At 33.1% G+C, this 26616-nt stretch overlaps 1 protein-coding gene across 1 annotated transcript; it reads left to right on the top strand.

Moving 5' to 3' along the window:
- The first annotated feature begins 471 nt into the window (after positions 1 to 471).
- LOC140436857 (uncharacterized protein F54F2.9) lies at positions 472 to 26616 on the top strand. The gene is made up of 4 exons (XM_072526003.1): positions 472 to 693; positions 747 to 1067; positions 12662 to 13366; positions 24405 to 26616. The coding sequence occupies exons 1-4, from the start codon at positions 562 to 564 to the stop codon at positions 24507 to 24509; spliced, it is 1263 nt and encodes a 420-aa protein (XP_072382104.1). The 5' UTR covers positions 472 to 561; the 3' UTR covers positions 24510 to 26616.

The following is a 26616-nucleotide window of genomic DNA, read 5'->3' as shown; positions in this document are numbered from 1 at the left end:
GAAACTCTTTTTCTTACATATCTCTGGTGCCTATACTTTAAACCTTTTAAATATAAAATGCAAATAAACAATTGGAATGCCGAAAAAAAGCCGATTTTAACGGTTTTCTAGACCACTTTTCAATAGGTTGGAAATCTAAGATATAATTTAGCAGAATTTAGCATAATATAATATAACATTATAAATATAAATATAATTTAGCCGCTTTGTATTTAAAGTCAGCAGCTGAGGTCGCCTGAAGCATAGCCGTATATATTAGCCAATGACGTAAATATTTATTACACGTCATTAATATTAAAGTAATGGCCTAAACCTTGCCTAAACGCACATATATCAAAGAATATAATAAACGTCTATATCATAGATTAATAATATAATATTAGAAATTGGTCTATATTCTTTGCATATATGTTGAGTTGATAGTTGATATCAAGCTGACAGTGACAGATAACCTGCCATGCCATGTCAATGTCATTAACAAAATTTTGTCAACTACAACATCCAACGATGGTTGACCACATCTAATTTTTGTGACTTTATTGTTGAACAATATTTGACATAATGATATGTTATATTTTATTTCAAGTATATGTAATTGTATCTGTAAATGCTTGGGATACAGAACAGTTGGAAGTTTTTGATGCAATAGAAGAAGTAAAACAAAACTTCTATGAAATTCTAAATGTTTCAAAGGTAATATTTATAATATTAATATACTTATACTATTCTTATATATTTTATTTTAGGATGCCGAAAATTATGAAATTAAATCGGCATTTCGAATGCTTTCTCTTAAACTACATCCAGACAAAAATAAGGAAAAGGATTCCTCTGAACAATTTCGTAACTTAGTGACTGTTTATGAAGTCTTAAGGAGTTCTACCAAGAGAAAATATTATAACGATGTTCTTACGAATGGCTTGCCAAATTGGAAATCTGGTATTTTTTACTATAGATATGTTCGCAAAATGGGAATAATGGAAGTTATCATTATCATCTTTGTCATTACTACAATCGGACAATATCTTTTTAATTGGGGAGTCTATTTTGAAAAAAAAATGGCAATCGTATGTTTTTATATATTTCATATTTGATTAAAAGTTAATGTAGTATATTACTCCATATTAAGCAAAATTTTGTTAACTTTGAATGGGTAAATCAGATAAGCCTATCATTTTAATTAATATATCTATACTTCATCAAGTCATTGGTTTGCACATTTTCTTGTGCAGCTCTTTAGATCAGCTGTAAATAAGATCATGATAGTCTTGATGATTTACAATTTCGGAGTAGCATAAGAAGACAAAAAATTAAATTTTTGGAAGAAAAACTATATTTCTTAAATTATCGCTCACTGGATGCAATAATGTGCAATCTTAAAATACCTAGTTTTTGAAGCTCTTCCTTCTAACAATACTGGCATAGAGATAGCTCTCTCATGCCTGATGGATGGCACAAATGATGTTATTGACTTTCATGTATTTTTACCACCTCCAAGGAGCAACACCGGCACAGCAATTTAGTGTGACAGCAACTCTCTACAAGTGCACAATTGTGGCATATTGATTTAGTTCAGTAAGTTTGAACAATTGTCATCATTTTAATGTGATAACAACTGCACATTTTTAAAAGTGGAGCTAAAGTTTATTTGTGAAACATTTTCAATTGTGCCAGTAATGCTAATATTTTTTGAGACCTACTGTTTATTTAGTGATAATTTATAAATTGTGTCACTATTGACAAATTAATTTTAGAACTAAGTTTGTTTTTTGAATTTTGTAACATTGCAGCAGTATTTTTGTTGGTTAATACACCAAAGATGGAGCCTTATTCAAGATGTGCAAAACTATTGGACTCTGTAGGTATCAGATTATTGAGATCTGTTGATGCTGATGTTAATAATATTTGGAACATTACACCACTTGTTTCAGTTTGAGAATAAAAACATATGAGAGACTAAGACTTCTTGTGAAAGTGTTATTGAATTTGAACAATACATTTGAAAAAGGTAACAATGTTGAGTTACTAACTGCTGCAGCAATGGAAGTAGAAAATAATTAATTGGAAGAACTAGAAGGAATAAAAGATCTGCACACATCTAAAAAAGAAAATTCAATAGAACACTCAATTTTCTTTTTGGTAAATGTAAACACTCCTTTGGAAGAAGAGGAAAATGCCAGTTTTTCAGATGACTCTATTGCTGATCCACATTATGAAGGTGACACAAACACATCTTCAAGCAGTGACAAAAATGTGCCAATAGGAGTTTTAAAAGAAAAAATGTGGAAGAAGAACCTGAAGCTAAGAAGAAAAGTAGGAAGAGAAAAAAGGCTGCCTGAAAATTGGAAGAGAAACCAAGCCAAAACTTTAAAAAATAGCAGAAAGGCATGTAAGACATTTAATAAAGTTCACAAATAGTGACCAGAGAAATTAAACCACCATGTGGAGAACATAGCAGATTTAAGTGTGTGACTAAATTTTCTATAGAAGAAATAGAAGAAAGAGAACAACTATTTAGCAAATACTGGGGATTGAGCAATATCGAGAAGCAAAGAGCATTTATTTCGGTACTAATGCAAGAAGTTATGAAAAGTTACATAAAAAAAAGCTTACATAAAAAATAAACAAATAACAATGCATTCTATTTTCCAAAATATAAAATTCGAGTATGTAAGATATTTTTTGTATCTACTTTGGGAGTAACAAGCCTTTGCATTAGAACTGTAATAAGTGAAAGTATAAAAGGCAGTTTTGAAGAGAAAAGAAGAAGACATAAAAACAAAAAAAAATAAATCTGGCGCCAAAATTGATATTTGTGCTCATATTGAATCAATTCTGAAGATTAAAAGTCACTATACAAGAGCACACTCTGAAAAACAGTATATTGAAGAAGGAAAAATGATTATGGATTTATACTGAGACTATAAGAACTTATGCCTACCTCAGGACAAACAGTTTGCCAGTCTAAGTACGTACATGGATGTATTTAATTATGAATACAATTTGGCATTCTTTCTTCCTAAGAAGTAGCAATGCCAAAAGTTGCTTTTGAAAATTCGGATGAAGAAGATAGTTATGGAAATTGACTACTTATCTCATCAACACGAAAAAACCTTAAGCAGGGAAGAGAAGCAAGCAGACAAGGATATGATAATATCTGAATCTTATAAGGTTGTCTCTTTTGATTTAGAAGCTACATTACCGCTACCAAAAGTAGGTGTGTCCACGTTTTATTATAAATCAAAACTTTCAATGTACAAATTCACAGTGTGTGACATGGCGACAAGGGCAGGGCTCAGTTTATTATTTTATGTGGCATTAGGGACAGGAAAACCGTGGACCTAATGAAATAGGGTCATGTCTCTTAAAATATCTGTAACTCTGAATTATGCAACTTCAAATATCTGAAAATCAAAAGAATATGAGGGAAATAATTTAGAAATTGTATTTTATTCAGATAACTGTTCAGGACAGCAGAAAAACAAATTTGTATTAGCAGCTTACTTTTATGCATTAGCCAATTATAGTAAAATAAAATCAATTACCCATAAGTATGTGGTTACTGGACACACTCAAAATAAAGAAATGTCCACTCCCTCATAGAAAAAATAAAGGACTCTTAGATCAGGGCCAATTTTAACATTGGATCAGTACGTAACATTAGTGCAAACGGTAAAGAAAACCGGAGTACCTTTTACAGTAGTGGAAATGAGTTATGATGACTTTTTCGATATAAAAAAGTTAACTTTGCAAACCTCCTTTAAACCAGATGGAACTTATGATGACGACCAATGCAACGATATAAGGACATTAATTTAAAAATATACACTTGGAACGTGCATACACTTTATGAACTTGGAAATCTTAAAAAATTAATAGAAGTACTAACTCAATATAAAGCAAATATTACTGCTGTGCAAGAAATAAAATGGACTATCCAAGGAATTATCCAAAAGAGACAATGCCATATTTATTTCAGCTGTCACAATACCAATCATAAATTCGGGACAACATTCATTGTTAATAAAAAAGCAAAACATCTTATCACTGACTTCAAACCAATAAGCCTATGAATATGTTATCTAAGAGTAAGGGGTAAGGTATTTAATATCAGTCTAATAAATCTACACGCCCCAACCCAAGGTGAAGAAGAGGATATCAAAAATTAATTCTATTACGAAGTAGAGACCATATACGACAGGTGCTTCAAAAACGTCATCAAGACCATAATTGGAGATCTTAATGCAAAAATAGGGAAAGAAAATATATATTGTCCATATATCAGAAAATGCACTGCTCACGATGTCACCAACGACAATGGAAATAGAATAATAGGATTTGCAGCTTCCAAGGGCATGGTTGTTGGAAGTACCTACTTCCATCACAAGAATATCCATAAAGTAACATGGGCTTCGCCTGATGGAATAATCACATCCTAATAGAAACCAGGCACTTCTCTAACCTAATAACTGTAGATACTATAATTTGAAATAGTCCGGGATCCCGGGCCCATTTTCATCCTTTATTACTAACAAGCTAATTTTTCGTGAGTAGTTTCATTTTGATAAGACGCCCGACTTTTGCCTTTACAAAAATTTGCGTTTGTGGTAGCTAACAGGGGTAGCAGGGATGAACTATGTTGATTTGACGACTCTCAAAAATTTTACTAACAGTGTTTTTTTTATTAATTCTCAAGATAATTATCCAAATTACCCGTAATTTATTTTTTGCATTTTGCTATTGGAGCTGAGTCACACTGGTACAAGTACGCATACGCACAACGTTGCTTACTTTGTATTAGCAACGAATATATATGCCTAGACCTTTTTATCACAATTTTTTTTATGCGTATGTTAGTAATACAAACAAAAATAAACTATCTGTGAACACATAATAATAAAAAAAAGAAATACGAACATAAAGACAAAAGTGCCTTAATTAGCAAATAATTTTTTTTATCGATTATTATTATATCTGTACGACAGATGTGTCACTATGGAGCAACTAAGTAAGAGTGAAACGCGCTATAAATCATTTAACGACAATACATCAATATTATTGTATAAATTTTCCAAAGCCTTTATTTCTTTATTAACAATCTCATGCTCTACATACAATATTTTATTTGTACTAAATACTATTTAGTACATACATTTGTCATTCTTACCTTTAAAATATTAAATGATCTGTTCATTATAGAGTATAATAATATTTTTGTCAATTAATATATTTCGGCAAGTAATGAAAATGGATTTATTCATCGTTAATTACAATGAATAATTATAGATTCGTCTCAAATCTCTAAAATCGTTCTTAAACATCAAAACGTCAAATCATCAAAACGGAAACCTAAACGTCGAATTTTTGCAGTTAAAATGTAATTATCATTACAATAAATTGTGAAAAGTATACCTACTGACCAATTTAATGTTTTCACTCTCTTTTTGCATTCTTTTTTATTTTTTATTTATTAATACCCATGTCTGTATGTGCGTCTATAAGTGTGTATATGTTCGCATAATGTATAATATTTATATTTATATTTAATATTTTAGCAAACAATATTGTGTGTGTGTGCTTGGGATATTGACTACGAAACCTATGGTTTCATTCGCCTAATCACGTTTGACTTTGATTCTTGACAATGATTAAAATAAAATCTATTTATATTTAAAATTTACTTTATTAATATTTTAAAAACAATATAACTACGGTAAAAATTCTACATTATACAATTGGTGAACTTACAAAAGTCATATATTTTTTTACAATTTTAATTTTATACAATTTTGTATACAATTTTCTAGTAGTAGGTATCCGGTCTCGTATCCATGCATCCAATTCCCAGTGGTTATGTTTTTTCCAGTGTTATCCAGATCCGCAAGCAGTGTTTTTTTTTATTTTATTTATTTATTTATTTTTTTTTTATTTCCAATATTTTTTGTGTATCTTTTTTTATTAATATTGTATAATATTTTTTTTATCGTGGCAGAATGAATCAAGCGATCGAAAGTCGATAGAAAAAAAAAACATTGTGGCTTAATCCCATATAAACACAATATTTAACGTACACATGCCACATGAAAACAGTTTCAGAACTTTTTCAACAAATATATTTTCAATTTATGTTGTATTACAAATAGGAAAAACGAAAATGACAATTCTTGTCGGACTAACCCGTCATATGATTGTCTTACAGTTATTAATAAAAAAATAGTCTTTGGTATTGATAACTTTTGAACGTAGGACCGGGATAACGTACCACACAACTTGTAAGGCAATGTGGATGTTAAATTATATAAATATTGACTAAGCAACGGCAAAAAAAATTAGGTGGATAGTAATTATTTTTCATGACCTCGTTAATGATACATGTTGGCAAGGGGGACCTTGCATTTTGTAGGACAATTATTTTTTCAGCTAATTTAGATAATTATCTTGAGAATAAACTAGAAAAAACCCCGTTAGTAATAAATTTTTGGGAATAGTCAAATCAACATATGTTGATAAATTGTTATAAGAACAAAAGTTGGGCGTCGGGTCAAAATGAAGCTATCACGAAAAATTAGCACCGTACGCTAGAAAGGTAACAAAATTACCTTGAAAATGAAAACACAATAGATATGAGAATTATACAGTTAACGAGAAATAGCTATGTAGAAGAATAATTAAGGAAGCGGCAGATGACGTCCTAGAACCAGAAGAACCCACTCCACGCAACGATTGGTTCGATAATGAATGTGAAGATATTACTAAAAGAAAAATTATGCGTATAAACTTATGCAACAAAGAAGAACACGGGATAAGGAACAAACGTACAAAGAACTCGCATCGAAGAAAAAAATGGACCTTGGAAAACCAGATTATGCAAGAGCTTCAATTACTAAAAAAGTTGTAGAACATCCTAAATAAAACAAGAAAATAGTTCAAACTACGGCTGACGATGTGTAGAGACAAAAATGGACATATAGTTAGTACCAGTGACTCAGTACAAATCAGGTGGGTTGTGCACTTTAAAAAACTACTTGGTACCGAAGTGGAAAGTGGTGCGTTACCCCAAGGGCCAAAAAATAACACCCATGTAGAACCTCCTTCAATATTGGAAGTGAGAGACGCAATCACCGCCTTAAAAATAAGTCCCCACGAGTGGACTTTATCCCTGCAAAGCTCATCAAACATGAAGGTAATAGCATTATGCACCAAATTCACAGCGTAACAGTCAAAGTCTGGGAAGAAGAAGAAATACCAGAGGAATGGTGCACTGGAATCATATGTCCACTGCACAAAAAGAGAGATTTGTTGGAATGTAAAAATTGTAGGGGTATAACTCTTCTGAATGCATTATACAAAACATTCTCCAACACCCTATACAGTGGTTTAAGTACGTACGTGACAGAACTCCTTGGTGAATAACAAAGCGGTTTTAGGCCAGGTAGGTCAACAGTTGACCAGATTTTTGTGCTACGTAAAATTTTGGAAAAGACCAATGAATTTAACATTAATACGTTTCATCTCTTTGTGGACTTTAAGAGCGTAGGCGCAAAATTTCGGGCCAATGCTTTTTAAATACAATAATTTTTTTCGAATCCTGAGAAAACTAACAAATATTTTTGAAAAATTTAAACGCAGAATGAAAGATTACATTATTACCGAGGGCCGAAAGTCCCTCAGAATAAACAAAAAGTTTTTTTGAATGAGATATTTGAAATTAAAAATCACACTAAATTTTCAATTTTTGTCACCCCTGTAACTTATTGAAATAAACATTATCGAAATTTTCAGGGACTTTCGGCCCTCAGTAATAATGTATTCTTTTATTCTGCGTTTAAATTTTTTAAAAATACTTGATTAGTTTTTTTAGGATTCGAAAAAAATGAATGCATTTAAAAAGCATTGGCCCGAAATTTTGCGCCTACGCTCTTAAGTCAGCGTACGATAGCATCCTAAGATATAAATTATACGAAGCCATTAATGAACAACATTACTCATAAATTAATAAGACATGTAAAAACAACTATGAGTAAAGTGATCTGCAGAGTGCAAATACAAGGCGATCGGTCACAATCCTTTGAAACATATGCGGGGTTACGGCAGGGAGATGCGCTGGCTTGTCTTCTCTTCAATATAGTATTAGAAAAGACTATAAGAGATACCGAGTTACACAACAGGGGAACAATCTTTAATAAATCGCAGATTCTGGCTTACGCTGACGATTTGGATTTGATCGCACGCACCACACGAGGACTTAAAAAGATGGTTTCCAACTACTTGATGACCGCACAAAATATGGGCCTTAAAATAAACTAGGAAAAACCAAAATGTTGACCACTATAATTTGGAGGTAGTAAATAAGTTTACCTATCTGGGTTCTCTCATAAGAAGCGATAATGACACATCTGAATAAAACGAAGTGTACTGGTAGCGAACAAATGTTATTTTGGACTAAATAAGCAGCTAAAAAACATAAATTTAAACCAAAAAACCAAATTAACAGTATACAAAAAACTCACCGTACCAGTGCTGACATATGACATATATACCAGGAAATGGGAATAGAGGTAGACCAAGACTGAGATGGGGGATGGTGTGAACGAGGACGCGAGGAAGATCAGCGCAGCAAACTGGCAACGGTTGGCGATGAAAGAAACGACCGGCGAAATAGACTGGGGAAGGTCGAGGATCAACTAGAGCTGTAGCACCACTGATGATGATGATTATGACTTTTTCGTTTATATTATTATATTTCGATTATAAAAAAGTTAACTTTGAAAACCTCCTTCAATTTTACTAAAAACTCTTTAAACGAAAGTGTAAAGTTTAGTGAGGCAAGTCGAAACAGATAATTTGGACCAATTTTACTATAAGACGTTATTCGGTGAGTATGCATATAGAGCTGTAAGTATTAAACCAAGAAAAAATCTGCAAACAAACAAAACTGCCCTTCTGAATTTTAGAAACATAAAATTAGAATATGCTTGCAAAGCGTCTCTAGAGATACCTAAATTGAAGAAGAAAATATGAAGACCTACTGGAATTATTGCAAACCAATACTATTAAAAAGTGCCATTCACATTTTTACAACAGTCTCAAACCGAATAAAGAATAATAATTAATTACAACAAATAAAAAGAAGGATGAACTATTTTTATATTCTGTTTGTTTTATTACCTTAGTTCTTTGCAAACTAATAATTTTAATTTGCAATTGTCCAACACTTAAAAGCTGCCACAGTGTGACAACATGTGTTCAACAAAGTTATATATTTTAAAGCGTTGGCTTAGTAATAAAAAGTATTAGAATTTATTAGGTACTATTGTTCATTTATGGTTATAGTTGTAACTTTTTCTTTTTTATTTACTATACTAGAAACTTATGCATTCAGTTTTTTCAAAAAGTTTACGTTTTTTATTTTTAGAGTTTGTTTCTTTTCATTTTTCTAGAAATGCGGTATTTTTACAGAAACGAGCTGCAATATTTTGCGAATAAGAATCCCAATAAAAGTATTTTTTTTTTATTTATTTATATTCTTCGTCTTCGACTTGTTACTTATTTTTCTAATTCATTGAAAGAAAATATAAATGTCAATGACACATTTTTAATAATTTTAATTTTTTTCTTAAAAATAAAGAAAAATACTTTTTTTGTAACCAGTTTGTTTTTTTTTTTTTATAAATAACACAACATGAGAAAAATATTTAGAACTAACACAAAAATATTCACGAAAATCTCAATATACTATTTTTAAATTACAAAACTTTTATTTTCCACAAAACTCCAAGATGTGGTATTATTGCATCCAGTGAGCGATAAATAGTTCAATTTACTATTATACAAAAACAGGGACACATGTACTTTGCATTATGAAGTTTTGAAATTTGATGTTCATAACATTGCCAGATTTACCATAATTTTTCCATCATCAGCCACTTTGGTTTTTTAACTATAACATCATGTATATTGTACATTTATTGAAATCTGCACTACAATACAGTTCAACCGTATACAATACTCTCGATTTTATGTAATCATGAACATCTTAGACAGATAAACAAAAGCCTAGAAACGCATAGTCGTCTCAATAAATTTTTTGATTCAAACTATCTACAATCAAATTTTAACATAATAATTAAAATTTTACTACATTGCTAAATTAATGTCTACCTAATCAAGTGTTCAAAATGTCCTCTGTTGTTACAAATCTCGTTGTAAAGAACATTTCAAAGCAATGGCCCCAGAACAGCGCCCTGCGGCACTCCCGCCGTGACTCCGCGCAATATTGTTTCACCTATCCGTGAAGTATTTCCTGACAAAGTTCTGCAGATATCCCTAAGTCGCCCAGTAGTCTGACAATTTTCTAGCTAGCACTATTAAAAACATTTCTTATATCGAGAAAAAAACCACCATCTACCTGCTCCTACATATGGATATCTCTCTCTTGATCCTGCTTATGGCGTCTACTGCAGATTTTCCTTTCCTGAACCCATACTGTCGGTCGGATATGCCTTCATTCTCCATTATCTCCCTATCCAGCCTTGTCTTCACAAGAATCTCAAAGACCTTTCCTAAGGTATTTAACAGGCATATAGACGCCTGTGCGTCAAACGCCTTTTCATAGTAGACGAAGGCAGGAAATACGGGTAGTTGATATTCATTTGCCTTCTCTATCAATCTTCTCATTGTCAGCAGATGGTCTGATATACTATATCCTTTGCGGAAGCCAGCCTGTTCAACCGGTTGGTAATTATCCATTTTGTAGGTTAACCGGTTGTTAATAATTCTCATAAATAATTTGTATACTTGACTGAGCAACGATATAGGTCTATAATTCTGTAGATCACATTTGTCCCCTTTTTTCTGTAAGAGTATTACTAGACTCTCGTTCCAGTCTTTAGGGATCTTGCTATTATGGAGACATCTATCAAATAGCTCTGTTAGTACAGGGATTGTTACTCTCTTGCTTGTTTTCAAGAGATCGGCAATTATACCGTCGTGTCCTGGAGCTTTATTATTTTTTAGTTCTTTTAACGCTCTTTCTATTTCGAATCCCTTTATATTTGGTAGTAGTTCTGATTCTACGTTTTTTATTTTTCTTTTGACGTTCTCCTTTGTTGTTTCATTAGGCTGGCCTTGCGAGCTGTACAAGGATGTGTAGAAGTCTTCTACAATATTTGTTATTTTATATTTGTCCTTCTCTTCCTTATTGTTGGCGTCTTTAATTCTGATGATTTTTTAACTCCCAGTGTGTTTCTTAGACATTTTAAGCCTCTGTTGTTTTTAATGACTCGCTCTATTAAGTTCTCGTTCTATTTTTGTATATCGCGTTTTGTATACCGTAATCTTGTCATGGTCTCCTAATTTATTTAGGACACCCACACAGTCCCATACTAGCTTAAAATTGACCTGTACAGAATTGAGTGCCTTAAGCGCTGACTGACTATCTGTGAAGATGGCAATTGAACGGTGCGTTCATTTCTGCCTTTCTATTTCTTCCACACAGTGATGGATTGCTGTTATTTCCGACTGAAAATTTGTGACATTCTTAGATATACTTACCGGGAAATATATCCCTTGCTTTGTCTCTATTATACCGGCTCCTACACCCTCGGATGTTTTTAAGTTATCAGTGTATCAAGTACCTTCTTATAGCAGGCTTTTTTACTGTACATTCACCAGTCAAGGGACACTTACGTACAATGAGAATGTTTAATGGAGACCTAAGCTGCAGACTTATCATAGGATCTGAAACAGTCAACCATATCTTGCATGAGACATTCGATCGCAGGCGGCAAAAACTTTTCGGGGACTATAGAGTTACTCCAAAAAGCATATTGTACTAATCTTCTATACCGTCAGGTTTCCACGATCTAGTATTGTTTCCTATATGTTTTACGAATTTATTTTGCAGTTTCAGCATAATTCGTTTAGAGACCTGAGTCTTCATCCAAACCACTTGTTCTGTTCCCACCGTACATCAGCGTGGAGATGGAGTGGGTCTTTGTGCAGAGTTTATCAATTACTCCTTTTATATTTTCATGATGTAACTATCGACTCGAGTTGGTTTCTCGGCATTTATAATGACATTTTCATTTCTAAAAATGATAACGAGCCGTTTTTCGGAGGGCACGTAAAGCCGTTGGTTCCCCTGAGCTAGTCGATACTAGTTAACTGAAACATGTTTAAAGATGCAAATGGGACCGGAACAATCCGAAAGGATCTCACCGGCAAAAATTCGTACGATATTAATATTGTATATTTACAATTTTATTATATTTTATTGGTTTATGCATTATTGAACATCTCCCTTATGTTATTCAACTTATTGTATTAAATAAACTTGTTAGGTAACTTGTTACTGTCATCCTGTCTATCTTAACGGGATTCACATTTATCCAGCAGTATTATCTGGTCCAACTGATTTACCTTAATTTTGTGCACTGTAGATAAAAATATTTCTTTCTTGGAGTTGTAAATCCTTTGTCTATTAAGCATGTTTAGATAATCAAGCAATACTTGATTATAAAATATAATTTAGAAAGTTTATTAAACTTAACTGAAATAAATGCTGATGGTTTTCTTTGCTCTTTGATTCTGCAACTAATAAAATACGACAACTCTTAAATACTTCATTATATCATTATATCGTTTACCCATTTTGTTTTAGGAGGATCAAATAAATAGGAATAAGAAATTAAAATCGAAATTTAAAATGGATGACGAAAAATATATTATTCAGAAACCTTCAGTATTTGATACTTTGCCCATTCAGATTCCAAAATTAATTTGGCTAATAATTATGTCAATTCCTGCCACATTAAAACTACTTTCAGGTTTATTTAAAATTAAAGTTGGAAGTTTTTATAAAAGTAATGAAGTTGTGTCAGTATCCAACCCAATATTGAAATCAAAAACAGTTAGAAAAAGAAATAAATTCGTTGTACCAGAAGGCCCAAACTTTGAAGTAAATCATGAGGGTTCAACTACTAATGATACGTCTACCCATTTAATATCCGGAGGATTTTGGACAGATGAAGACTTATTGGATTTAATAAAAATGGTTAATAAATATTCTCCAGGTACCCCAGAACGATGGGAAAAGATAGCACAATCTCTAAATAGGTCTGTCTCAGAGGTGACATACATGGCAAATAAAATGAAAGAGAATGGATACAGATTATTAGATGAAAAGGAAAACACTGTTCCAGAAAAAATAAAACAAAAAACAAGAAAGTTGATGGAAATAGATTCAGATACAAATAATTGGAACCAGATACAGCAAAAAAGATTGGAAGAAGCTCTAATCATTTTCCCTAAAGGGTGCATTGAAAGGTGGGATAAAATTTCAAATCACGTTCCCAATAAGACAAAAGTAAGTATATTTTAGCGGTTATTGTATTCATAAAATTATGTATGTATTTATAATTTATACCCATATACTATTCTAATTACTAATTCTATTGTATACTTACTGTAGACTGAGAATTAGCTATAATTGTAAAATTTCTAGTACAGTTTATTTAATATTTTGTGCTTCACTTTTGAAGACGTTTCAAATACTTTCCATTTGTACAATTATATTAGTTCCCATTTTATAGTAATTTAACAAAAGTAAAATGCTACAAGAAAATACCTTTGTACCCCACTCTATAGATGTTATTTGTTTATAATAATAGTAAATTAATCAACAATATATAGTGTTCGCCAATAAGTGTTACTATGGCTTAAGAAGACAGATGGCCTCAAAAATGCCTAGAAAAATTAAACTGACTGTATACAAAACACTAATAAGACCAGTGCTAACATATGGTTCAGAAACTTGGACACTAACACAGAATGACCAAGAATTGCTCAAACGTTTTGAGCGAAAAATACTAAGACGAATATATGGAGGCATAAAAGAACAAGGTTTGTGGCGCAGGTGTTACAATTTTGAGTTGTATAGAAGGTTTGGAGAACCTGACGTTGTAAAATTCATTAAGGTAGCACGCCTCAGATGGATAGGTCATGTAATCAGACGAGAGGAAGATGCCATAGTCAGAAAAGTTTTTGACCGAAGAGGGCCGATCGGACAACGAAGAAGAGAAAGACCGAGACTTAGGTACCAAGACAACCTAGAAAATGATTTGAAGTCTATCGGAATTAGAGCATGGAGAAGAGTTGCCAGAGACAGGGGCGAATGGAGGATTGTTCTGAAGAAGGCTTTGGCTCATAAAGAGCTGTAACGCCACTGATGATGATGAATATATATTTATTTATGACAATGCGGTTTAGAATGGGTATTGATTAAAACAAATGAGGAAATAAGACAGTAAATGTTGCAGTGAGCCCAATTCTACTTTTCAAAAACAATATAAGGTCCTTTTGATTTTTTTACAAAATTGTTTAATAAGACTAACCGGCAAAGCCCAAAATGGGAGATATTTGTAATCCAGTGATGATTTTCAACAACATCAACAATATGCCGCTTATATTGTTCTGAAATTATTTTTTGTAGTTTTTCTATGGTATCTACTGTATTTGATGACAATTAACATAAATTATTATTCCGATATTAACTTATGCGGCACAAACATGGACAATCACAAAAAAGAATATGAATATACTTAGAGTCACTCAACACGCGATGGAAAGAGCAATGCTAGGTATATCACTTAAGGACAAGAAAACAAACACATGGATAAGACAGAAAACCAAAGTCACCGATGTGGTGCAAAAATCATTAAAGTTGAAATGTGAATACGTTGGACATGTAGCTAGGAGCGATCTAAACAAATGGCACAGATCAATTTTAACCTGGAGACCATACCAACACAAAAGACCCAGACGCAGACCTCCTATGAGATGGACAGATGATCTGAAAAGGACTGCCGGGAAAAATTGGCTACAAGTAGCGTGCAATAAAAAACAATGGAAAGGAAGACTTGAAGAGGCTTATGTTCAGATGTGGACGTGAATGGCTAGACGAAGAAGAAGAAGAAGAACATCAAATATAATAGATAATAATTTGCCGTTTTACATTATAACATTTTCTCTTCTGGCAACATTTGACAAAAAGATTTTTTAACTCCAATACCACATATACAAGAACTAAGAGCTATTAAAAACAAAACCTTTATTTTCACATACAATTTAAAAAATTGAAGATTCGATTTAGAACACCAGATCTACGCATCTAGAATGCATGAACCCAACACTCTTTTTCTTCATTACCAGTCGGTCGATATTGATTCTTTTCTTATACATTTATACTTCTAACATTCCATGTTCCCAATTTCTAAGTATTATCCCTCTTAATAGTTTTATCATTAATTTTTCGTGTGAGTTTTCTTTTTGTTTTTTGTCTTTATCAGTATTAATTTTCCTCTCCGTCACTTGGTTGTTTGATAATCTATTTTACTTCTAGCGTCGTTCAACAGCCTCTAGTAAGAGGCTTTAAATTTGCGGTTTACCTAATTTTGCTATTAAAGAGAGGTCTCTCAACTCCTTGTTACTTCATATAGATGCCGCTGCTAGCGTACCAGGCTGTTATTTTAATTATAATGGTCAAATACTAGTCTACATTTCATTTCAGTTTGAATTTCCACAAGTGTTCCTGATTTGGAGTTGAATAACTCGAAACACGCAATGGAACAATGGTGGAATTCGAATTGAAAGGAAATGCAATCTTTACTCAACAGGCTTCCGGGTTGAACAGTGTCGATTATTGCTGCGCCGAGCTTACTACACTGATCACTAATCAATGCACTACTGCTACTGAGAACAGCGGACGGTTCACTTACACTTTTTTTCGAAATATTTTGGCAACGTCAAATTATATTAAACCAATCATTTATGTTTCTTAGCCCCGAATGTTGTTTTCTTTCTGGGCTTCGGCGCGCCTGTATTTTTCCGTGTAGGATTATTTTAGGAATATAGTATTTGCTTTCCTAAGGATATGGTTAAACTAGGAAATTTTTCTTTCCTTAACTATGTTAAGAAGTTCTCGTTCACAACCTGCGGTGCTTAAAATTGATTCATTCGTAGCATAAACAGTTCATGGCATTCGTAAGAGTGTTCGTAAAGTTCACATTTTAAATGCTTTAATGCGATTCAGTGATCTAAACTTAGCGACCACGTCTCTGCGTGATAAAGTAAAATGGGCCATATGTAGCACTTCACAACAAGTAGTTTAAAAACAAGTGGGAGACTTCGAGCTAATAGGAAATTTTTAAACTTAACAAATGTTGTTCTTGCTTAATTGAATCTTAGTTTAACTTCTTCATTGTAGTCCAGTTTTTCGTTGACCGTGCTGCACAGATATTTAAATCCACTCTATCTCAGTTCCTCTAAGGTTGGTGCTAGAATTGCCGTATCGTCATCGTATATTCCCATTGGAATTCCGTTTATTTTAATGCCTCTACTTTCTCCTTCAAGAGCCATCCGGAATATGGTTTCCACCTATATATATATATATATATATATATATATATATATATATATATATATATATATATATATATATATATATTATATATATATATATATATAATATATATATATATATATATATATTTATATATATATAATATATATATATATATATATATATATATATATATATATATATATATATATATATATTTATATATATATATATATATATATATATATATTTATATATATATATATATATATATATATATATATATATATATATTAAAAAGTACTGGTGAAAGTATGCAGTATACTGTATACATACATGAAAGGTATCCTATTTCTCATTGCATTTTTAAATTAAATTGGGTATTTTCGAGATCTTCTTCGCATTTGAGTCTAATTCCGTTGCTGAGTATTCTTAGGAAAATCTTAAGAGTGTGACTCATTAGACCAATTAATCGATATACTGAGCATTTTCTAGCTTTGCGTTTTTTAGGTATTGTAACAGATGGAGCCAGTCTGCGGGAATCACTCCAGTGTTAATATTGCATTAGAAACTTTTACTAATATTTTTATGATATCTTCATCTATTGGCTTCAGTAAATTAGTTGGTGTATCATCTGGACCACAAGCTTTCCTAATTTTAGCATTTCTAAAGCGTGTTCTTCCTATGATTTCATAATTTCTGGCTCGTCAGAACAATTTTGTTAGGATTTGGTAATATTATTTCTGTCATCTTGAAATAACTCTGATATATACAGTTGCCATTCTCTTCTTATTTCGTTTCTATTTACAATACTTTTGTTGTTACTGTACAGTACAGAGGAACTTCGTTTTTTAAATATGTTGCTTATTTCTTTTACTTTTTTGTGCACATTAAAAACGTTGTGCCTTGATATCACATCCTCCATTTCGTCGTACCTTTCCCTCATCCATTTTTCTTTGGCTAATTTTATCTTCCTTTTAGTTTTTCTCTGTAGTTGTCTATTATTCTGTTTCATTCGATTTTATAAGTCGACGTTCCATCAATTTCAAGATGTCTTCTGTTATCCATTTAATTTTCTTCATTAAGTTACTTTTATAATCATTGTTTGTGGAGATTTTGTTAACTTGGTTTTTAAATCCATTAAATGGTTCCTCTGGATCTTCTAGTTGTTCTCCGATGTTCTTTATTCTATTGTTAACTTCTTTTTTTAATTTCATATTTTATACTTATATCTTCAAAGTTAATTATATTGGTTTTTGTCGTTGCATTCGTTTTCACCTTAGTTTAATATCTGACACAAGGGGTTTGTGATCAGATCCAATATCTGTTTCTTGAAAGTGTACTGACTTTTTTGAGGACATTTAGGAAGCGCACACTTTAAGTATACGAGGGTTGTCTTTTTAGGTTTGCATATATCCGTAAAGACAAAACATATATAGACTTAAAGTACTTTATTGCTTTTCAAAATAAGTCCCAACAAGATCGATACACTTTTTGCATACATTAAAACCAATTGGTAAAACAGTTATTCCAGTCTTCAGTTGGCATCTGCAAAATCGCTGTTTTAAAGGCATCGATGACTTCTTCTGGCGACTGGAACCGCTGCCCACCCATTGAATTCTTGATCTTTGTGAACGTGAAGAACTCATTGGGACTTAGGTCGGGGCTATACGATGGATGGTTTTCGAATTCGATGTTTTGAAACGCTATTGTCTTCTGGGCAATGTGAGCACTTGCATTGCCTGATGTAGGATGATTCGCTGTTGTGTTGTTCTGTCGGAGTATATAACTTCTGGTAAACAAAGGGTTATATATCAATCAGAAGTATCCGTTCTTCGATCTTCTAAAGCAATTGTCGCCAAAATTTTGGTACAAAAGTTGGGACCATTTTTTTTGACACGCTTCGAGAACGGATCACTTTTGTTGGTTTTTCCTCATCGCGAAACACCCATACAGCGGATTGGCGTTTATTTTTCGATTCGTAAGAGTAAATCAAAAATTCATTGCCACTAATAATACTACAAACCTTTTTTGAGCTTCCTTTGTTAAACCGTTCCAATGTTTTTCGATACCAAGTAACGCGAACCGCTTTTTGCTCTTCTGTGAGCAAATGAGGGATCCAACGGGAAACCAACTTCGTAACACCCAGTTCTTCATGTAGGATGTTTTGGATCGAGGTTTTTGAAATGCCCAAAGATGCCTCTATCTCACGGTATGTTACACGGCGGTCATCCTTAATTAGCTGACGAACCGCATCAATGGTTTGCATTGTGACTGCTGTTTCGGGTGGACCTCGCGTGAATTCGTCAGTGAGACTGGAGCGACCACATTGAAATTCGCAATACCATTGGGAAATAGTTGACTGTTGTGATGATTCATTCCCAAACATAGAAATCATTTCATTGAGACATTGTTGGGATAATCCTTTCGGAAAATTGTCAAAAATTATTGCTCGAAAATGTTCTCAGCTAAGATCCATTTTTCGACCGACTTGCTACTTTTAAAAATTCACTCTATCTACACAACTGGTATCGCAATGATACTCTCGATTTATGTCAACAAAACATTGAGATTATATTTGTGTTAGAAGGTTTTATTGGTGACGCCCTCTAAGCTTCTATATATAAAACTAAAAAGACAAACCGTATAATCTATTTGGTTTCTTGAAGACCGAGGGTTGCTGCTATCATCAAGTGGAGCTTTCTAAATATATAGTCGTCGCTTGAATAGTTTATACCAAATGTTTGCAATGACCATGTTGTTATTTTTACAAAATTCATACAATTTCTGCCCTGGATTGTTAGGTTGTCCAAGACCATAAGGACCTACAGTTTGACCTCGTCGACCTTCCCCAATTTTTGCATTAAAGTCTCCCTGTAAAATTTCATATTTATTAAGCTTCTGTAAGATGTCTAGGATTTGATCATAGAGCTTTTCGAATTCTTCGTCATATTTCCTATCATCAGTCAGGGCATATATTTTTTGAAGTATATTGGTTTTGAATCGTTAAGTATTTATTTGGTGTAAGTATAAGTATAGTATTCTATCCGAGACTGGTACGAAGTTGGTCACATATTTACTCAGTTCTGATGTTACTAATATACCTACACTATTTTTGTAATGCGGGTCTTCTGTGCTGTTACCGGGATAATATAATACACTACTGTCTTTTTTACATGTCTCTGACTCTGGCCATCTCAATTCGCTGATTCCCATTCCCAGTAGATCTATTTTCATGTTTTTATATTGAATTGCATTGTCAAGTTTGCGTGTTTATTAATAAAATAAAATAATATTAACATAAAATAAAATTTCTCAATTATGCCAGTTTGACGTTTGAAACTAATGTAAAGGATGATCATATTATGGAGTTGCCCCTTCGCAAAAAGAAATGTGAAGAAGATTAGGTTAGATTTGCAGAAATTCAGTTAAAAATTGAAATTTTAGACAATTAAAAGAAAGAGTTAATTTTGAAGACAGATATATATATATTTTAAAATGATGGCCTTAGCCGGTAGGAACACAAATTGACTTTAATTTAGAAAATTCTGGAAGCAGTGTAAACCATTTAAGCAATTCACAGACGGGGATTGTTCGGCATACGGAAACAATAAATGACTGGCTATGGCCTGATAGTTGGTTTGAATTTCACGGTAAATTTAAGGTAGTACTACACACAAATCAAGAGCTTACGGATGTTCAAAAGTTTTACTATTTGAAAATAATAACAGCCTACATTTATACCGTTATGAGTGCAGCTTTGTGATCATATCAGAGTTTTCTGCTATTTCTTGGATCTACCGTATACAAGGAAGGTATACCGTTATGAGTGCAGCTTTGGGATCATATCAGAGTTTTCTGCTATTTCTTGGATCTACCGTATACAAGGAAGGTAACAGGGCCAGTTCTAAGGTTCAACCACTTTTATTACCCCTGGTTTTACTCAAGGTACTCATTGTATTCAGGCTGAGTCTGGACATTTTTAGACATTTTCTAGTATCTAGATGCTTTCGCCGGCGCTGGGATCACTCCCTGACCTTCTACGCGATAGTCAGACACTCTACCGCCTGAGCTATCTGGCCGTTTACTAATTGAAAAAGGTGATAAAGGGGGATGTCGCGTAAGTTGTTGGGGCTAAAATTATAATGAAACATGGGATTTTCTTCAAATCTAGGTAAATAAAGGTAAAAGGACAATCTAGGTAAAAAAATAAAAAATAAATCGTGGTAAGACATTTTGATTCGTTGTTAGATCATCCGCAATTGGAAAAAGAGTCTTTTACTTAAATTGGAAAATTTGTAGATGTTTTACTCCCATCACAAAACGATCAAAAAACGAGCAGAATGAACCTTAGATTTTGGTGGACGCGCGCAGGTTAATTCTTATGACCGCATCCACCAAATCACAGATTTGAGACAGTTCTCTTGCATCCTATTTACTAATGGAAGGTTGTTTCTTGATGATTGATACAATTTTCAACGGTCTACCGTCATACAACATGGATTTAAATGCTTTTTAAATTCCGGAACACATTATTTTAGCAAATACTGAATTTTGCAATCTAAAAAAGTTGAACAGAAGACAACTGTGTTCTGGTATTAACTGTGTGTGGTTTGTCCAAAAAACTAATTTGGGTTGGATTGTTTAGGGCCTATATCAGGGGTTAAGGCTCAGAATTTGCAATTTTGAACAATTTTTTCAAATGTCAGCCATTTTATTTTTTTTAATAATTTTCAATTTTTCTGGTAAACTGTCACGTACTTTTTCAAAACCCTTCTCGAATTTTATATTTCAGATTTGCCAATTCAGAGATTAACTGTCTGGCATAGAGCAGCAATTTTAGGACGACAAATTTTGGCCATCTTTAAAATACAGGAACAATAAAAAAAAATTTTTTGTTAATCTTATAAATGTTCTAATAAAAAAAAGTTTGATTGCCATATATAAAAGATAAGGTACAACAAAAATTGTTGAAAATGTGCCATTTTTCAGCATTCTAGACGGTAATTGTCCTTTAAGAATAATGTCGATGAATTAGGTCAATCATATAACACGGTTTTAAAATGGTTTAGTCATTTGAAAAGGAAATTAGAAAAGAACGCAGACCTGAAGTCATCCCTGGGTATTTTTTGATTGGCTGTTCATTTGTGCCTTTTCCGCAAGATAATATTCAAACTTAGAAAAAGTATTCTTCAAACTATCAGAGGCATCGATGGCTCCAATCAGTGCAGGCGAACCGTATGACCTCATATTAAGTCACCTTCGGCAGAACTTACTGTTTCTATGAGAGGTTTCGATGTAGCCTTGATACCAGAGCCTGGCGTTTGCAAGGGCAAACAGCTTGGCTTGATACCATGACTTATGGTTCTAGGAAAAACTAGCGTGAAGCAAAAGAAGTGGTGAACCAGGACAAAATCAAATGGACAATAAACTGCAGGTTAGTTTAGGACTGGGTACATACCAAAAGCATGGAGGCTAATAAGGTTCCCTTTTATACCCAAACCTGGCAAAACTTGCCCGGAAAATGCTAAGACGCTGAGGCCGATAAGTCTGATGTCATTCGTACTGAAGATTCTAGAAAAACTGCTCGATAGGCATATTAGAATTGGTGTATTGGTTAAAAGTTCGATACATCAGGAACAGTATGCGTACCAAGCAGGATTCTCTACAGAAACGGCACCGCACCATCTCGTACAGAGGTTGGGGTATGTTCTGGAAGACCAGAGGTGAAAACAAGATAATGCCTCCTACGAAGCAATCACAAGGGCGATTCGTCTAAAAGGAATAGACAAACAAACTGCAGACACATAGACTGCATGCTGAGGACCTATATGATATATAGGTCCACAACGTTACTGAGGGATACAGTGTCAGCACAAGTAGCCAGAGGCTATCCGCAGGTATAGTTTTATCTTCTCTTTATCGAGAGATTTCGGATATCGAAATGGGGAAAATTATTGATTCCGAATTTATGGTGATTTTTGATCATATGGCATCTAGATATAGGCCTGAAGTACCAATCAAATTTGCTCGCGATAGGAATGGGGCAGAGGAAATAATACTTGACCCAGAATGCTCCACCTGGTACACAGACGGGTCTAAAACCGTAGAAGGGTCGGGTGCAGGAATATTCGGTAGTGGTGGAAATTTAAAAATTTTTATTTCGCTAGTAGAATATCCACTGTATTTCAGGCAGAGATTTTTGCAATGTGCAAACGAAATTAACATAGTGCTGTATTGAAACAAATCAATGTATGCACAGATAGTCGAGAAGTCATGGGTGCTTTCCTTAGTCCTATGCTGGACTCTAGGCTAGTCATAGCATACAGAGGAACGTAATAGTATTACACTGGTCACAGGTCACCGAGGAATATACCGCAATGAAACAGCTGATGCACTAGTCAGAAGATGCACTTGTCAGAAGAGCATCAGCTACAAAATACTTCGGTCGAGAGCCGACCGTGGGAGTGCCAAAAAACATTGTCCGCGACCGGAAAAAGGCCTGGATCTGATGGTAACATAACTCGTACGGTGAACATACACACACTGTTAGGAGACTACCAAGTGACTTCAAAAACATATGGTACTCATCCAGTAGACCTATCTAAGCTGGTACAGGGTTTCAGAATCCCGGACATATATATATATATATATATATATATATATATATATATATATATATATATATATATATATATATATAAATCGAAGATATTCAATAAGCCTACTGGCGCAATAGGACCAGTTTCCAACAGACGGCTTTCATGAAAAAAAAGGGTTCTCCTTTAACAAACTGTCCTATTTCAAGTTCTTATTACAGCCATTGGCCAATTGTATCCTTCATACAGCCATCAGCAGAGAACGCTAACAGCTTTGTAAAAAATACACATTTTCTACAAAAACTATCTGCAATAGATTTCGATCCCAATAAAAACCAGGCTAGTGAAGAACGATGATGCATTAACAACCAAAAGAAAAATAAATGTATCAGCTATAATAGAGCTATTAACATTATGTACTAATAATACCTATTTTCAGTTAAACAATGATTTTTACCAGTAAAATTTTGGCTTAGCTATAGTTTTTTCTTATCTCCAATATTAGTAGATTATATAATTCAGATCATTAATTCATGGAATAAAATGAAACATTGTGTGCAAAGAGGACCAAAACACACAATAAGGTGAAAATATGTAAATGGTGTGTTCTTCATATGGCCTCATGGACAATTGTATAGAAGAATCAATTCAATTTAGTTTGGAAAAAGAAAACAGCTTACCACAATTTCTAGATGTGTAAATTACAAAGGATAAAAGAAAAGCAAGAAAGGGGATACAGGATATGTAACTGTAGTATGCAGAAAACCAAACCACGTCATCACTTAAACCACTACATAATTATTAAAAGGGTAAATCATTATATGACATGTGCCTAAAATGCCTGCTCCAACGAAAACGCCTTTTTTGCAAGAACAAACTTGTTCACAAAAATTCTTTTAAAACAATAATTATCCATTTTGACTCATAAATAAGGAATTTGTAAAATGGAAGAAGTTAAACAAAACAACAATAAAAGAGATCCTGAAACGATTACAAAAACAAATAACAATACCGTATGTAACAGGATTATCAGAAAAATTAAAAAGGATAGGGAACAAATACATTATCACAACATTTAAAACAATCAACACACTGGGGTCTATTTTATCAAAAAATAAACCTAATAATATACAGACAATATCAAAGTACTGAATTTATAAATTAGGAAGCGACCATCATCTAACTAAATGAAACAAATTGCGCAGTAAATTCATTAATAAAATGCAGGAAGATCTGATTACCAATTCTGAAAGAAGTTACGAGTAATAATATACCAAGATTATTGAGTTAACAGCAGGTCTGTCAAAATGTGTAACAAGAGAATTTAAGTTCTGATCCGTATTATGCTTCTTTTGTTTTACTTTTGTTTGTATAGTGTAACACTAATATTTAATTTTATTTTTAAGGATGAATGCATGCAGAGGTTTAAATACATAGCCGAAGATCTCAAAAAAAGAAAACAAACAGAAGCTAACGACAGCGGATTAAAGCAAGATCTCGCTTTCAATTAGTTAGTAAATAGAGAATATATATATATATATATATATATATATATATATATATATATATATATATATATATATATATATATATATATATATATATATATGTACATATAATGTATGTGTATGTATATCATCATTATCATCATCATCATTATCAGCGTATTCTACCGATTATGGCGTGGAGCCTCTCTTACATAGTCGATCTTCAATTCTGCCCACGATTCTTCGTTTTTCTGTGCCATGTTGTACCGGCTTGTTTCCATGTCATAGTCCCATCTTAAATTTGGACGTCTTTTAGCTTTCTTGATGCCTCTTGGATATCACAGTGTAATTCTGACCATCTGTTGTCAGTTCTTCTCGCTAAATGCCCCGCCCACTGCCGTCTTAAAGATTTCATTCTGTGGATTACATCAGTGACTTCGGTTTTCTGTCTGATCCATTCTATTATTTTTCCATCTCTGTTATACCTAGCATGCATCGCTCCATTGACCTTTGAGTGACTTGAGTGTCGCTTATTATCTCTTTCTTTAGTGTCACAAGTTTCGCAGCCGTATGTCATGATTGGTTGCATACACATCGAATGTTTTTTCATCAGGTGAAGTGGTATCCTGGATTTAAATATAACTGCATTTTTACCAAAAGATGTCCAAGCCTATTATCTCTTTCTTTAGTGTCTAAGTTTAGCAGCCGTAATGATAGTATACATTGGTCGAATGCTTTGTTTTTCAGGTGGAGTGGCATCCTCGATTAGAATATAACTACATTTTTACGTAAAGATGCTCAAGCCAGTTTCACTCTTCTATTGATTTCTGGGAGTGTAATAATGCTCTCTCATTTTCGCATCAATTGGTGTTTCCCTATATATCCCATATATCCTTTTGAAGAATTTTCATGGACCTTTTTGGGATGAATAAGTAATTTGGCCCTGCAGTTTGTGAATTGTTATATTTCTTTATTTCTGTAAACATATTCTTCCTAATTCATCTGGCATTTGCCCCACTTCCATAATTCTATTAAATAAACGTGTTAGCCAACTAGTTCCGGTCTTTCTAAAACTCTACACTTCTCCATGATAGTATCTAGTCCAACTTTCCGTATTTTTTAAGTGCTTTGGCAACTTTCTCATTTGTTATTTTGGTGACCATTGCTTTTACTATTTCCGTTGGTTCTACTGGTTATTGTCCAGGCATTAAAATCGTTTGCTTTCTTTCCTCTATGTTTAGCTATTTGATCTATCTTCCTATATATCTATTCTGACCCTTCCTGGTGCCAAGTTAATCATATATATTTGTAAAATCTTCTGCTTTAGCTGTTTTTACTGCTGCTTTCGCTTCCTTTTTGGTGACCTTATAGTTTTGAAGATCTGTTTCTGACCTATTTTCTTGCCAATGTTTATATAGTGTTCCCTTCTTTATTTTTTCTTGAACTGCGTTTGACTGTCACTAGGTCCCTTTTTTCTTAAACTCATTTTTTGAGGGTTTTCCAAGTATTTTAATTGCAGTATCTCTAAAAATACTAGCCATATTTCTCCAAATTGTACTTGGATTTCTTTTTATATTCCAGCTCATTTTTTCTACTATTTTCCCTGAATAGATCTTTTTTTCATCATTTAACATCCACCACATTTTATTTTTTGTAGTCCCCTCCGACATTTTGGTATCGTTTTGCGTCTTACTTCCAGGACCTTTTGTTGTCGACTTATAGTCTCACTACCTATTACCTTGCGGTCGTTACATTTACATATATATTCTTTTTTGTCATAGTATAAACTATTTCCGAATAATTTTATCCTGTTTTGTAGGCGACAGGTTGACTTCACTCTTTGGAAAGAATGTATTAAAAAGAGCCTTATCAAACGCTATTTCTAATTCCAACATATCTCCAGCATATTTTTTAGTTCGAAAGCCTAGTCCTCAATGCATTCCTCTCACATCTTACAGAATATCTATGTCTCCTAATTCATAGAAAACTTTTCATATATTCTCACCCAGGCCAACTTGAGCTGCGTACACACATACAACACTTCTTTGTAAGAATCTTATTAGAGTTTTCAAAAACAATATACAGGGTGAAAATTTTTATATGAAAACGAATTAAAAAATATTACAAGTTA

Source organism: Diabrotica undecimpunctata, chromosome 3 (assembly GCF_040954645.1).
Source record: "Diabrotica undecimpunctata isolate CICGRU chromosome 3, icDiaUnde3, whole genome shotgun sequence".
Classification (NCBI taxonomy): Eukaryota; Metazoa; Arthropoda; class Insecta; order Coleoptera; family Chrysomelidae; genus Diabrotica; species Diabrotica undecimpunctata.
The sequence above is the reverse complement of the archived record's forward strand: the minus strand, read 5'-3'. Positions and strand labels throughout refer to the sequence as shown.

Coding starts and splice junctions, on each gene's coding strand:
- LOC140436857 (XM_072526003.1), top strand. CDS start 562: ATGATATGTTATATTTTATTTCAAGTATATGTAATTGTATCTGTAAAT. Junction 1,068..12,661: donor TTGAAAAAAAAATGGCAATC/GTATGTTTTTAT, acceptor ATTTTGTTTTAG/GAGGATCAAATAAATAGGAA. Junction 13,367..24,404: donor ACGTTCCCAATAAGACAAAA/GTAAGTATATTT, acceptor TTTATTTTTAAG/GATGAATGCATGCAGAGGTT.